Below are 15,287 nucleotides of genomic sequence, written 5' to 3' on the forward strand. Positions count from 1 at the left end.
CTCCTCCAAAATGCAGCAAAATGTCTCTAAGAGGCCCAAGCCATGCTCCAAGCAGGAGACTGAAGCAAACATCATGTTAGTGTGATTAGGGATTGTGGGGTGGGTCTTTCAGCAAAGCAGCCAGGGAAGTGAGCTTCAGCCATTTAGAACTTCCAAGGAGCACACTGCAGACTGGTGGTTAAGAGAACACGTTCACTTTGGCACCCTTTGGAGGAAGCCTCTCCTGCTTCAGAGATTGGCTTCCACTTAAGAAGAAAAAGTGAGTTTGGTTTTCAGAGAAATCCTGCTCCTCCCCCGGAAGCGCTGGGCATATCAGTCTGAAGGGGGGGGTATTGATTCTAAAACACACAACAGTTGCACACACTGACCCTTCAGTTGAGATGTTACCATCAAACCAATGGAGATAAAGTACCCTCAGTGATCGTTCACTCCAATTAGTGTGCTAAAAATGCAGCTCTCCACTTTGAGGTGTTCTAAAAATGCAGCCCAGAGTTGTTTTTTCCACCAGAACTTGAAGAGAATAAATCAAAGTAATTATAGTGTTTGCCCTTACAGAACTGCTTGGCAAAGCTAAAATCGGGGCTTTAAAAGAAGGTTTTTAGTAGCAGCATGCTAAATCCAGAGAAGCAGAGATACCCACTTCGGGCAGCTGCACAAGCCCCAAGATGTGCTTACAGAACCGCCACCACCATCACATGGGAAAATAGTCTGGGTTGAATTAAAGCAGCTTATAAAGTCTATATTTGCTGCTCTCTTCCCCAGATCCCTATTACCTACCACATCTGCATGAAAACAGGATCTTGGCTTCAGAAGAGTCCACCGGCTTCTGTTGCAACTGTAACCACTACCAGTCATAAGCCCTCATTATCCTCCTTGTATGGGTGAGGAAACTGAGGCATGGTTGATTTGCTCAGGGATCAATGAAAGGCAGGAACAGAACCCAGCTGTGCTCTTTCAGTCTAAGGGCTTGCGCACTGGACAGCTATGCCACCCCAACGTTAAGGCATAGTCCCTAAAGATGGTCCTCTTTCCAGAGCAAGGGCAAGGGATATTCTGCAGGGCAGTAGGAGGGAAGCTGGCACTGCTGCCTAGCCATGTTGCATCAGTTTTAGGGACAGAGGACTTCAAGTGCCAAGAGTGTCAAGCCAAGACCTTTGCTAGCACTAAATTCACAGGAAACATTTTTAAAGACTTACGAAAACATAACCTGGAAACAGTTAGGATTTCTAGGAGCCTGCCTATACGTTGCACTGCTCAGGAGAGACTGGGGCTAAAGAGCTGCATTTTCAAAGCTTCCCAAGAGGTGCCAAAGCTCTGTAAGAGGAGCTAATTTATTACTTTTCACAAAGAGTAAAGACAGCTGCAGGCTTTAACAAAACTAGAGAGGAGCCTGATCAAAATCCTGACTTTGGACACCCTCCAAGTTTGGAGGAATTCACATCTGGATGGGAATGTTCAGCCTTTGGCCTCATTTCTAAAAATAACATTCATTGATCATTAGCAGGATGTTTATATTGTGCCTAAAGCAAGTCTTTTGACATGAATTCTGTTTGATTTTTTTTCGCTTTAATCATCAATAGATCACTTATCTTAAATTACACAAGTTTCCTTTGAAAGCCAGTATGATGTAGAACACAATTGCAGAAGCCCTTAATGCTAACTGTAGAGACATGTCAGTCATCAATTATAGTTCTACATGAAGCTTCTCCAGGTTGCAGATTTCTGTTAGCAACAAAAGATCCTGAGCTATTTATAAACAGAGGGGTCTAAAAATCATGCCATCAGAGGCCTGCAGTAGTAAGTCAACAGGCCCCCAAATGTGTACTTAAATTTCATGGAAAAAAAGAGCACCCTAGGTCTTTAAACACAGAAGCATGTCCCTTGAGACTAAAACAGCCCAAAAATATGAAACTCCGCCTTGACTGGACACAGCCTAGATATGCTGACCTACATTAAGCATTGCATACTAGGACTTTGAGTCTTCATGACTGAATTATATTGACAATACAAGCCACACTAAAATTGCATTGGTTGAAATTTGACCACCCCCATCGACCATGCAAATGTTAGAGTAGACACCTGGAGGGAAACATCTAACAGGCAATACTGCCTATAAAACACAGGAGAGCCCCTTCAGTATAATTAATTGTATAAGATGGTCATTTAACCACAAAAGTAGGGGAGAGGCAGCTTGATTCCTTACACATTTTTCCCTCTCCTGATCCTTGAAGGGCGCTCATTCTCACCGCATCAGTTCCATTGACCCAGGGGTCCAATGAAAAGGGACATCCTCTTCAAATCTAGTCAATCAATTTAAAAAAATGAGTTTACACCTTCAGGAGTTACACTTTGTGTCTCCCTGACAAACTGTATGGTTTTAGTTTTCTTTTCCCAAACATGCATGGAAGAACCCACACAACCAACTAACAGGGGAAACTACTAATATACAGAGCTGCCAAATGCACAAAGCAAGCAAACTGGAAAGGAGAAACCTCGCGCTCTCTCCTGCCTCCTTAGGTGTTACTTGTACCAGGAGAAAAATTTCAGACAGACTTGTGACCTGTAAGTCGCCAGTGCCCCTTTAAATCTGTTTTCCTATGACTTACACTGCCATGCCACTGATGAATTCCTCTGTAGCTTGGCAGTAGATTGTGATGGCAACACGGGCATCAGCATCAAAGGTGAATTCTAGGCTGTACAGGACTTTCTGCTTCCCGTTCTCCTCAGTAGGACTGTCTAGGTCATCTTTATACCTACAAGAAAAAGCCAGGAGTCAGGACAAACATTACAGATGGAAGAGACTTACTATCTCACCTACTTCATCCCCAGAGGCCAGTGTAAGAGCGTTTCTAGAGTATGTTAAGTTTTGTCCAGTACAGTCTTAATGACTCAAGCGATGGGTCACCATGTCACCGCAGAGAGTTCCACCGTTCCGGCAGAGCTCACTGTCAGGAAGGTTTTTCTGATATTCAGCCTAAATTTCCTTGTTATCTGCCTCAGATCAAGATACCCCCCTAAACCCATCCAAGTCACCTGTTCTTGGGAGTAACCCCAAGAAGCGCAAGTCTCACTGAGATGAGCATTTAAACCAAGAGGAGGAGATCTGCCCTAAGAAGCACTTGAATCTCATTCAGAGGTTATCTATCTGCAAAATGCCTGCTATTGACATCTGTTAGCTGATCTCAGTGTCACTCTATTCAGTCCCTGGGAAGTGACAGTCACAATCCTACAGAAGAGAAAGCACTATAAATGAAGTTATCCGCGCAATGGACAATGCACACTACAGCCTGGTTTCCGCCGATGTAAGTGCCCTAGTACACGACATAATAACTCCATCTCCACAAGAGGCATAGGGCTTACGTCAGCGTGACACTGTTCCTTACATCGACTGCCGTTGGCTGTCATTCTTGTCAATTTCACGGCTCCGCTGGAGCCATGACATTGATAAGAAAGCCAGCTCCCAGCTAGGCTGCTGCTGGGTCTCCGCCCTAAGCTGGGCTGCCACCCAGGCTCCTGGCTTAGGCTGCCACCCGGGCTCCCCAGAGGGAGCCCTGCTGTCCCCTGGTGTATCGATTCCCTGCTGGGAGCATGGCAGCTGACCAGACTCTGGGCATGGATCACGCCGCTGGAGGTGAAACACACCGGGCAGCTTCCCCTCCACTCTCAGCAGGGAGGTAAGAAGGCCTGGCCAGGCAGCTGGGCTCCCGGTGGGAAGCAGTGCAGAGCTGAGAGCCCTGGATCGCAGCCCCCAACACTGCCCCTCTTCAGCCAGATTTTTTAATATCTCCTTCCTTCATCAGCGATGAGTATGGCTGGAGATGGGACATTGGGCTCTGAGGTGACACCGAGCATTCTCTCTCTCACGTGCTTAGACGGCTGGCTGTTGCTCACATGCTCAGGGTCTAACTGATCGCCATATGGAGGGTCGAGAAAGATATTCTCTTAGGTGAGATTGGCAGTGATTTGGGGCATTTTTCACCTTCCTATGCAGTTTGGGGTGCAGGTCACTTGCCAAGATTAGCTGGGTCTATCTCACTTAGTTCCTTGCCATTGCAGGGGCCTCAAGTGCTGGGCATGGCCAGAGGGCCATGCCCAGAAGAGGACGCTGCAATCCAGGGAGCAATGCAGGTCTTAGAGGTGGAGCAGAAGTGACGGCGGTGAGACGCTACTAGAGGGAGGCTCACTGGCAACCAAGAGCTAATTCCCAGCACAGCCAGCAGGAGGCACCGAGGTGGTGAGTCCCGTCCCATTACAGTGCCTTAGTTATTTATGTGCTTGTAGAAAAGTTATTTCTGTGGATCAGTTTTAAACAGATTGCCTTTTAAATGCCTATAATGATACTGAGTTTCCTGCCCAAGCCCAGCCTCTAACATTCTACCAGTAGCACATCTGAGGCTCAGCTGGTTAAATTAGTGGACAAACCATTCAGGAAGGTCTGGATAACAAAGGAGCTTTTGCCTAGAATCCTTCTGGCTCTAGAGCACCTGTAGATCTTCTCTCCCAAATGGCCATATAGAGCACTTTATGAAGCTATCAGGAATACACAGTAGATGTAGCTAGATGTAACTTTAGCAGGATGTCTCCAAGGGAACCCATTTAGACCTCATTCAGTGAGATCAATAACTGCTGCTTCCTCTGGACAACACCAACATAAATTCCACCTTAAGCGGGCATTTAATAGGTATGAGGTTTTAAAGCATGGACAATTTAATATAAAAGCTGCCAAATAAAGATTAAAAATAGTCAAATTAAACCAGCAATGCAAGGAATGGTTACAGCCTTATTTTTATTTCCTTAGTGCACAGCTATCTGGAATATTCCACACAAATCAAGCAGGAGATGACAGACCTTTCTCCAGGGCTCACCTAGGTCAAAACAGGAACTGGCTTCTTCACCAGAGCTTTTCCAACTTGCTAGATTAAAAAGGACAAAAGCAAGAAATAGCTGCCATTCTGAAACCGTGGCTGCTGTGACCTACATAAGGCAGCCAAAGAAAAACGTGACCAGGTTGCGTTTGCACGATTATGCAAATAGATAAAGACCTGATTTAAGTGTGGTTACCAGTGCCACTCAAGAGAATAAATTCACGGCAAAGCTCAAGGCTGTAAGCGTGGCAAGGCATAGCCAGATCAGCAACCTCTCCGAGCGAGCGCGAGTGTAACTTTGGAATTTCAAGCAGACCAACAGCCTGGGAGACTGAAGGAAGCAGAAACCTTTAGACCAGCAGTTTTCAACCTTTTCCCACTTGCAGATCCCTACAGAATTTCAAATGGGGGTGCGGACCACTTTAGAAATCTTAGACAGTCTGTGGACCCCCAGGGGGCTGCAGACCACTGGTTGAAAACCACTGCTCTAGACAGGTACAACACAGAGAGCAGCAGTGCAAACTTCCCTGCACCATCCCATGCCAGTGTGCCTGCCCCTGAGCTCGAAGAACCCCCCCTAAAGGCTCAGGAGAGGTCTGTCTCCATGCCACCACCCACCACTGACATGGGGGGGGGGTAAATCAGTACCAATTTTGATGGGGAAGGGGATGGTGATGGGGACACCTCTCCAGTGGGAAATGTACCAAAACCTAGACCTCATTTCATATAGGCAACCAGGCAGGCATTGGCCAGGAATATCACTGGCGGAGGCACGGTATAGGCCAGTTTAGGCTAGATCACTGTTGCAATATTTGTGCTTAACGGTAATGGTGCACAAGGCATACCAATATATTTATATGTTGCAGATAATATATGTTAGTGTGTACACACACGTGCACGCATGCTAGCCAGCATATATTAGCCAACAATTTTAATCAAATTTCTGGAAGTAAATATAAATCTATTGATGATAAACTTGCAGATGACACAAAGATTGATATAATGCGAAATAATGATGGAGGACAAGGCAGTCATACAGAGCCATTTGGATTGCTTATTAAACTGTGCCCATTCAAACAAAACATGTTCATCCAGCCAAATGCAAAAGTTACATGCCTGGGAACAAGGAATGTAGGCCAGACCTACAGAAGGGGGACTGTATCCTGGAAAGCAGTGATTATGAACAGCATTTAGGGATTATAGTGGATAAGCAACTGAACATGAGCTCCTAGTGCAATGCTGTGGCAAAAAGGGCTAATATTTTCCTTGGATGGATACACAGGGAGTACTGAGGAGTGAAGAGCGTTTTCATGGCATTGGCAGGACTGATACTAGAATACTACATCCAGTTCTGGGGTCCACATTTTAAAAAGGATGTTGAGAAAATAGGACACGGTGCAGAAAAGAGCCATAAAAATGATTCAAAGGCTGGAGAAAGTGCCCTAGAGTAAGGGACTTAAAAAGCTCAATCTGTTTAGCTTATAAGAAAGATTGAGACGTGCCTTGATTACAGTGAACAGGTATCTTCACAGGGAGAAAATATTGAGTACTAAAGGGCTCTCTAATCTAGCAGAGAAAGGCAGAACGAGAACCAATGATTGGAAGCTGAAGCCAGACAATTTCAAACTTGAAATAAGGCACAAATATTTATCAGTATTAACAACAATAATAAAGTCTATTTCTTATAGAGCTTCTTTTATCAGCAGATCTCAATGTGTTTCTCAAAACCCCCTGAGATGGAGAAACATCATCCCCATTTTACAGATCAGAAACTGTCGCACTGGGAGGCTTGCCCCAGGCCACACATGGAGACCATCGCAGAGCAGGTAATTGAAGCCGAGTCCCCCACATCCTTAGCCAGTGCCCTAACCACTGAACTATCTTTCCTCCAGTGAGGGTAATTAACCATTGGAACAAATGACCAAAGGAAGTAGTGGGTTATCCATCTCTTAATGTCCTCAAATCCAGACTGGCTGCCTTTTTGGAAGATGCTTTAGTCAAAAACAAGCTATTGGGCTCAACACAGGGGAACTGGGTGCAATGTAATATGGCCTGTGATATCTAGATGATCTAATGGTCCCTTCTGATCCCTGCCCCAAGGAGCTTACCACCTGATTCCAGAAGTGATACAAGTGAGAGAAGCAAATGCCATGCGTGACGAAGGAAGGGGAGAACAGGACTGTGTGGCCCCTAAAACAACCTGGGCCAAGTTAAATGAAGTCACGCAGGGATGAAATAGCCCTGCAGCTCCCAGTGCTGTCAATGAGAGATGCATAGGCAGTTGATTTTCTGCTGAGCACCTACACATTCCAGGGCTGCTTTGATCTGAGACGCACCCAATGCAACATGGGTTCCTCTGCTTGTCTCTCTTCCTTGAAGTTCTCTCTTGGGGACAGCAGGAGTTTTACTTTCTATCCCTTGGCCTGACGGTTCTCAGCATGAACAGGCCATGAAGCAGGAGCCAAGTTACAGAAGTAGGGTGATGCAATAAAGGGTATGTCTTCACTACCCGCCGTATCGGCGGGTAGCAATCGATTTATCCGGGATCGATATATCGCGTCTCGTTAATACGCGATATATCGATCCCCGAACGCGCTCACCGTCCACTCCGGAACTCCACCAGAGCGAGCGGCGGTAGCGCAGTCGATGGGGGAGCCGTGGCCGTCGATCCTGCGCCGTGTGGACCCCAGGTAATTCAATCCAAGATACTTCGACTTCAGCTCCGCTATTTGTATAGCTGAAGTTGCATATCTTGGATCGATCCCCCCCCCAGTGTAGACCAGCCCAAAGGTGCAGGCCTCAATTACAAACAAGCAACTATTCGCTGCTAGCAAGTGCCAGGTAAATCGCTCTGGGCAGACTCCCAAGCGGTATACTGCCTGCCTCTTCCAGCATTCCCATGCAGCCTCCCTTTGCCCCCACAACTCAGGCAAGATGTGGACAAATTGGAGAAAGTCCAGAGAAGAGCAACAAAAATGATTAAAGGTCTAGAAAACATGACCTATGAGGGAAGATTTAAAAAATTTGGGTTTGTTTAGTCTGGAGAAGAGAAGATTGAGAGAGGACATAATAGTTTTCAAGTACATAAAAGATTGTTACAAGGAGAAGGGAGGAAAATTGTTCTTCTTAACCTCTGAGGATAGGACAAGAAGCAATGGACTTAAATTTCAGCAAGGGCGGTTTAAGTTGGACATTAGGAAAAACTTCCTGTCAGAGTGGTTAAGCACTGAAATAAATTGCCTAAGGAGGTTGTGGAATCTCCATCATTGGGGATTTTTAAGAGCAGGTTGGACAAACACCTGTCAGGGATGGTCTAGAGATAATACTTAGTCCTGCCTTGAGTGCAGGGGACTGGACTAGATGACCTCTCAAGGTCCCTTCCAGTTCTATGATAAGTCCAAAGAAAGCAGCAGCGGCAGAGGGCAACAAGATCCCACCATGAGATGGCCTCTTTCCACACACATAATGCACCTCAGGACTCTGAATCTCCCTCCAAGAACTGGAGATGCCATCCAGGTTAGGAGCTGCTGACTTACGTTGGCTTCCTGACTTACTTTCAAACTTATTCACAGCACCAAGAGGAGAAAACATCCTCAGCCATTTGACTCCCAGGACTTTGCATGGTGACAATTTGCTTACAGCTGTTCTGTCTCCTGTGGGGACTCAGCAGCTGGCAGAGTTCCTACCAGGAACTCACAGTCAGCTTATGAAGTGGCAAGGCAGGAGGGAAGTGAGGCCATCTTACTCGGTTACATTCAACAGGAGAGCCCACCCCTGCTCCTTCTGAAGTTAACACAGTCTGGTCCTGGCAGGAAATCAGGAATTCACAACATTTCTCAAAGGACACAGAGGTTCAGGAGGGAACATTCATGAGTGTGGAATTTCTTCAGGTGACCACCATAAATACTTCAGGATTGGCAACACACTGAACTTTGCTCACCAGTCACAGCATGGCCGGGAGCCAGAGTGGAAGTTTCCTCACACCCTCCGCCAAAGCTCTGAACTGCAATCTAGAAGAATCACCTCGCCCTCTAGACAGGTGAGACTCCAGCTAACAATCCGGAGCCAGGGAAAGCCAAAGAGTTGGTGGGAATTTTACAGTCAGATCTCACCTTCCATCAAAAAGTGAGCCAAATTCAGCCTCATTTTACAGGGACAGGAGGGAGAGAAGAGGAGAATCTCCAGAGAACTATGAACTGGCTGTTTTTCCATGTTTGCAATCAAAAAGAAACCCTTGCTGGAGACGTCAGGGAGGGGGTTTTGCATGTTCCTAGAGAGGGGGTCGAACTTCCACTCAGGACAGGCAGCACAATGCAAACTGAGACTGTTCCCTTGTGAAAAAGGCTGCTAACCCTTAAGTGTTAAAATTCCTTAAGTATCTGGGTCACTAGAACTCCTAAACATACTGATCTCAAGAGAAAATTAAACAACGCAGCGCTGACCGTGCTCTGGAGCTGACCCAGGACCAGTAAGACTGGCTGCCATGTGAAAGCAGATACAGGTCTGTGGCATCTTACACGCATTTAACATGCGCAAATTCAGCTTTACGTGGTCAGCAAAAACAAAAAACAGAACAAAAAGAGAAAAATAACAATTTAAATACTGTTCCTGTAGTGCGGGCGATTCCGCCCGCTATTACACTCAATGTAATTTTGACTATACATGGTTTTCGCTTTATGCGCTGATCGCGGAACGTAACCCCAGTGTAAGATGAGACAGACCTGTAGTGCTACCACCTGCATCTATGTGGGTTCATCGCTGTGGCACCACTAAGCACCTTACAAACAGCAATGCAGCCTCAACTCCCCCGGAAGGCAGGTCAATCTCATTCTCCCCACTTGACAAACAGGGAAACTAAGTCACAAAGCAGGGAGATGACTTGTCCATCAGCAGGCCAATGACAGAGCTAAGATTAGCACTTACAAATTCCTGTACTAGCAGCAGGCCCTTTCACAGATGTAAGACTGCATATCTGAGAGCTGGTGCATTGCTAACATATGCTTCCTAGAGCAGTGCTTTTCAAGCTATCTGATGTGGGGGACCGGCAATTTTTTTTCCCCAATGTGCCAGGGACCAGTGCCATATTATTATCTTATGAGGAAACTCACCGCGGACCGGCAGCCGACGGCTCGCAGACCGGCACCGGTCCGCAGACCACCACTTTGAGAAGCACTGTCCTAGAGGACTAAGACACTGTTTACAGAGCGAGTCCTGGCTTCAGAGGAAGCAGAAACTAAGGTGTTATTCCAATGGAGACACACACATCCTTTGGGTGGAAGAGCCAAGAGATCTTCAGAACATGGACGTTTACCAAGGCCCACTATCTGAGCAGGCGCGTCTTCCTTCTCCACCTGTCCAGCTCATTCTGAGACCATCACTTTGAGTTTTTGACCATTAAAAAAGACAAATCAGAGTTTTCAAAGAAAAACAAGGTTGATCAGTTTCAAGTGCAGTTCTGGCTAATCTAATCCCTTTTCTACCAAGAGAGACAAGGTGGGTGAGACAAATTCTTTTATTTGACCAACTCCTGGTTGTGAGAGAGACAAACTTTCAAGCCACACAGAGCTCTTCTTCAGGGCTGGGAAAGGTACTCCCAGTGTCACAGCAAAATGCAAGGTGGAACAGAGTGTTTAGCATAAGTAGTTAGCATATATCTTATGTTCTTATGACCATTCAAGGTGGTCATAGTACAAAAAGAGGGGATTAGTAGGTTACAGATTATTGTAATAAGCCATAAATCTGGTGTCTGTGCAGTCCACGATTGTTAGTGTCTAGCAAAGTAATACATTTAAGCTCCCAGCAGCTACAACTACACTGCCATACACTTTATACCAAGGCACCCAAACCTTGCCCATCCATGACCTGAAATTGGCAACTTACCAGGAATGCATAAATTTCCATAAAATGACAAACTGCACAGAGACTCTAGGGGCTGTATGAAATGCTCCATGCAGCTGCCAGGCTGCTCAGACTGTATGCTGGGACCTAGATCTACCCCAAGGCTCTACACCTGTATTAAACAAGTACAGCTGCAGGCAGATTGCTAAGACACTCCACAGCTACGTTTAATCCACAGACCAAACTCTAGCTATCGCTGCATTTGATTTAGGTGCAGAGCAGTAAGATACAGACCCGTTAGGCTGGATGATCTATTTCCCTAGAAGTGTGAGATACAGTCACCTAAAAGCGTGTGGACCAAGTGGGACTACACTGTGTCTTAGCCAGCAAGAAAAATCTGAGGCAGAGTTTTATTCAAAACTAATCAGTCCTCCTTGCCTGGGCCTTGCACCAAAACCAACTTCTAGCTTTGCAAACACAAAAGTTCAGAAAGAAATCTGTCTGCAGGTTTAGTGACATGACTAATATTTTCCATTTGTTTTAGTGTTCCTGAGTGAAACCCAAGTGTCACAGCTTCCTACAAGGCAGCGTTTGCGCTACTCAGCCTCTGGAGAAAGATGCCTCCCCAAGTGCTGGTTGGAAATGCTGATTACCCGACTCTAGGGAAATAACTAATGGGAGTTATCTGAAAAGCCCTGGACAGCACTAATCACATGTGAACCCTGAATATTCTGACCTCCCTTGGGAGTGTCACTGGAATAAGGACTTGTCACTTAGTACTCTGAAAAGAAGGCCATCAAATGTAGGTATGACCCACCCTTTGCCTTCAATGCAACAAACAGTTTGGTCAGTAAAGGTACCTCACAAGACGTAGAGAATCTTTGCGGATATTCACCAAACTTCTCAGCGTCTTCACAGGCTCATGTGCGGCTGGTGTGACATAGGGAAACTAGAATGAGAGGCAAGGAGTTGCTTTGTTAATACACCAGCTTGAGAATTGACACTTTAAACAAGATGCAGCCTATCTAATACAAGAAACATCCACACTGTCCGAGATCATGCTTATGTCAACACTGGGCTGCAACCAACCACAGCTGGCACTAACCAGCAATCCCACTGGCAGGCTCAGTAGAGAGACTCAAGCTGAATAGGCCAGAGAGACTACTCAGTCCTCTCCAGCTCAGCAGCAGTCCCCACAGCAGAGTGTATGCACACTGGCAGGACACAGTGCAGAGCCTGTCCTGAAGCTGCCCATGCTGTCCCAATGCAGCACTTTTCACCACAACCAGACATTGATCTCTTAAATACCTCACAGCTCATGCACATCTACTGTTAACTTGTCTGCCACAGGCAGGAGGAGGCACCTCTTCATGCTTGTGCTTTCTACTCCCCTCCTGGAAAGTTTGGTATTTGTTTAGTCTAAAATAAATCTCCATCCTTAGTTTGATAAGAAGGAATATAACATGTTCCTAAGTACTATAGCCTAGGCTTGGCCACCTGAGCTCTTCTCCTGCTCAAAAGGGGGAAGTCTGAGGAAAAGACCCACGGGGAAATCCAGGACCAAGACTACTATCATTGTTCAAGAGAGACCAATTTACTTTCTCTCCCAGTCAGAACTAATAGCCTCAGAGGTGCACACAAAGGGAAAAAGAAAAAGGTCTTGGACAGGGTCTTTGGCAGCAGGGAGTTGGCTGAAAGCCTGCACTGAATTTATCCCCAGGTCTAAAACCTCCCTGCAGGAGAATCCAGGAGGTTATAGCAATGCAACAGGTTTACAAGTGACTCCAAGGTAACTATACGGGAATCCGTGTCTCTCATCCTCAGTGCTGAGATCAGGTCAGAACTACTCAGCTCAGCAGTCTGCATTAAAGGGAAAAAGAACTAATGGCAATTAGGCTATTCATATCAAGGCTGTTCATAAGACTTGGAAGCTTGTATAAAATGCCAAATTTGAGAGTCAGGAGCTGTCACACGTGACAAACTGAACCATGCAGCACTGTTACTTCCTGTTCATACCAAAGCAATCACAAGAAGAAAAAAATCTCTCTCCAAACAGAGCATTCTGCAATTCCATATTTCTGTCCATGCCAGGATCTCAGACCTCTTTACAGTCTTGTCAGACACTTGAGAGGTAGGCATTATCCCCATATTGCAAATTGGAAAACAGAAGCAGAGACAGGCTATGTGATTTGCCCAAAACCTGTGCTGCAGTGGGGCTGGATTGTGGCAGGATGGCACTTTTGCCACATGGAGGATGCCATTTTGTTCTCAAAATGGCATCCTCCATGCTGATGGGGCATTATACCAGATGCCCACTCACAAATATACCTCTGCCCAAGATCACACAGCAAGTCACTGGCAGAGCCAGAAATGGAACATCCCGATCCCCTAGTACTGTGCACCAGCTCCAAGAAAATGTTCAGTCTCCTCCTGGGTAAGTATCAAAGCTGGGTTTCCTACTGACAGACACATACAGATGTGAAATTAACAGCACATGTGAACTTGCCTGAACGGGTCTGTTCCCCAGGAAGTTTAAATCCATGTTCTCCCCAAAGAGGTAACCCTCGGGATGTGGGGTATCAAACTTCTCACCTCCCATGAAAAAGTGACTTGCAAAGTAGTTTCCTGGAAAGAGAAAAAAATTAATGTGAGATTCATTCCTGGAGCATGGCAGAAATGTGCAGCATTTAGTTGGGGGGAAGGTGGCTGAGTGGGGGAGCATAAGACACAAACAAGACTTTTTTTTAGGCAACAGCCATAAATCGCAGTGCCGCATTAGACAGCTCCTGGCAACGCTACATCATGTGGAGTCAGCGCCAACAGCACTGGGCAAGAAGCAGCATCGAGAACCCTACAGAAAACAAGTCACTGGACGTTTTTCATAAAAATATGCCCTACTTCAAATGGGACTTATATCAGGGACATTCTCTGGCCTGTGTCATACAGGGGGGCAGAGGAGAGGATCACAGTGGGCCCTCATGGTCTTGGAATCCATGTATTACAGGGTTGTTAACCCTATCATAAGTTTCTCCCCCAAGGAAGGAAAGGGGCAGATTCTTCACAAAACTGCTGAATTCTGGGAATTCTCCCACATTCCAACCTCATTTTCAAGGTCCGCCATCTGCCTAGCCAATAAGGAACAGACACATTTCCTTTCAGATCCCATGAATGTAGTTCCTCATACAGCCAGAGGAGTGACTGTCAAGCAATGCTTGGTTCTCCTCCCCTCCCCATGCCCCTAGGGTGAAAACACATTAAGTCTTTACAGATAGGGTGCTAGAGGTAACCCACACAGATGCATGCCTTGATTAAACACAGACGGCTATAACTGTAAAAAACAGACATCTGTAAGAGATAAACCCCAAGACTGAACACAACTTTCCCTCGCCACAGATTCATTTAATTCCATTTCAAGGGGATGAACTGAGGCAGCAAACGGTGTGAGACGAAGCGGGGTGCAAGGTCATTGAAACTCCCCCCTCCAGCAGTAACTGAATTACTCACAATGCCACACTCAATCTAGTCAGTTGCAGAAAAGAGCTAGCCGCTTTGGGCAACTGCAGCTCTCAAATGCAGCTGTCACATGTTCACAGCACAGAGAAGTGAGAGGTGGCACAGACCTATTAAGACCCATCCGAGCGATCTTCCTGCAGTTTTGAACTGGGGCTTTTCCATGCCCACAATGAGAAAGGAAATGGGCCGAATATAGCTTCACTGTCTTGGCTCGGTGCAATATAGAGGAATTTTGGGCCCCTCAAAAGAGCACTACCTAGAATGATTGCATCTGGAAGGTTATGGAGAGGAAGGAGAGGAATTCGATGGGCGGGATTCTCCATCCATCTGGCTAACAGAACTGGTGAGTTGCTCTCTAAAAACAAGAGAGGTTTCATGAAAGGTTTCTGCTTTTTCAATTATATTTGTTCCTTTTGGCTCCAAGAAAGGCTTTTTTTTTTTTTACCCTTCACAGCTGGTACCACTTTAATGATGAGCTCCCCACTGCTGAGCTCAGCTAACAAGCTCACAGACCTCCAGATGTTTGTGTTTTAAAAACAAGCCTGCTCCCTGGATACACCAATCACAAGCTTCGCCTAGGTCCAGTACCAAGTCCACTGCAGCAGCATGGCAGTATTGAGGTATCCCAAACCACAGACCCCCAGGCAACTAGGAGCAAAAGGAAAAGCTATTCCGGTTACAAATCCAAGCCAGATTTTTTTGCTCAATATAGCCACCCAGCCAAGGATGCATTGTGATATTTATGCTTATGCTGTGGTTTGTGAAAGCAGGATTTAGGAATCAATTTTACATTTTATGTAGGTCACGCAGGAGGATGTTTTGATGCATTTGATCTGATTAACTCCAAGGAAAATTCCTCTGCAAGAAATCTCAGAATTGCAGTGGCTGATTATCCTGGCTCAGTGTCAGATGGCTTGCTCTTGACTCTGGTTTTGTATTCCATGAATGGGACGTGTTAACAGGGTTATAGCTCATCTCAATAAACCTGGATTTATGTGCAGTTCACATTAACATTACTGTACACAAATCCCCATATATTCAAAGGAGGTTGTATCCTTTAGTTGCCTCATC

The 15,287-nt window shown here is 45.9% G+C and overlaps 1 protein-coding gene across 1 annotated transcript in view; it reads right to left on the reverse strand.

Annotated features, from left to right (window-relative positions):
• The window catches only part of MGRN1 (mahogunin ring finger 1), a gene marked incomplete in the record, with an annotated part of 112,863 nt that overhangs the window by 81,280 nt on the left and 16,296 nt on the right, over positions 1–15,287 (reverse strand). The window contains 3 exon segments of the mRNA XM_034784848.1: positions 2,607–2,753; positions 11,564–11,652; positions 13,210–13,328. Of these exon segments, the coding sequence (XP_034640739.1) occupies positions 2,607–2,753; positions 11,564–11,652; positions 13,210–13,328 (355 nt within the window).

The sequence above is a fragment of the Trachemys scripta genome, chromosome 10, assembly GCF_013100865.1.
Source record: "Trachemys scripta elegans isolate TJP31775 chromosome 10, CAS_Tse_1.0, whole genome shotgun sequence".
NCBI lineage: Eukaryota > Metazoa > Chordata > Testudines > Emydidae > Trachemys > Trachemys scripta.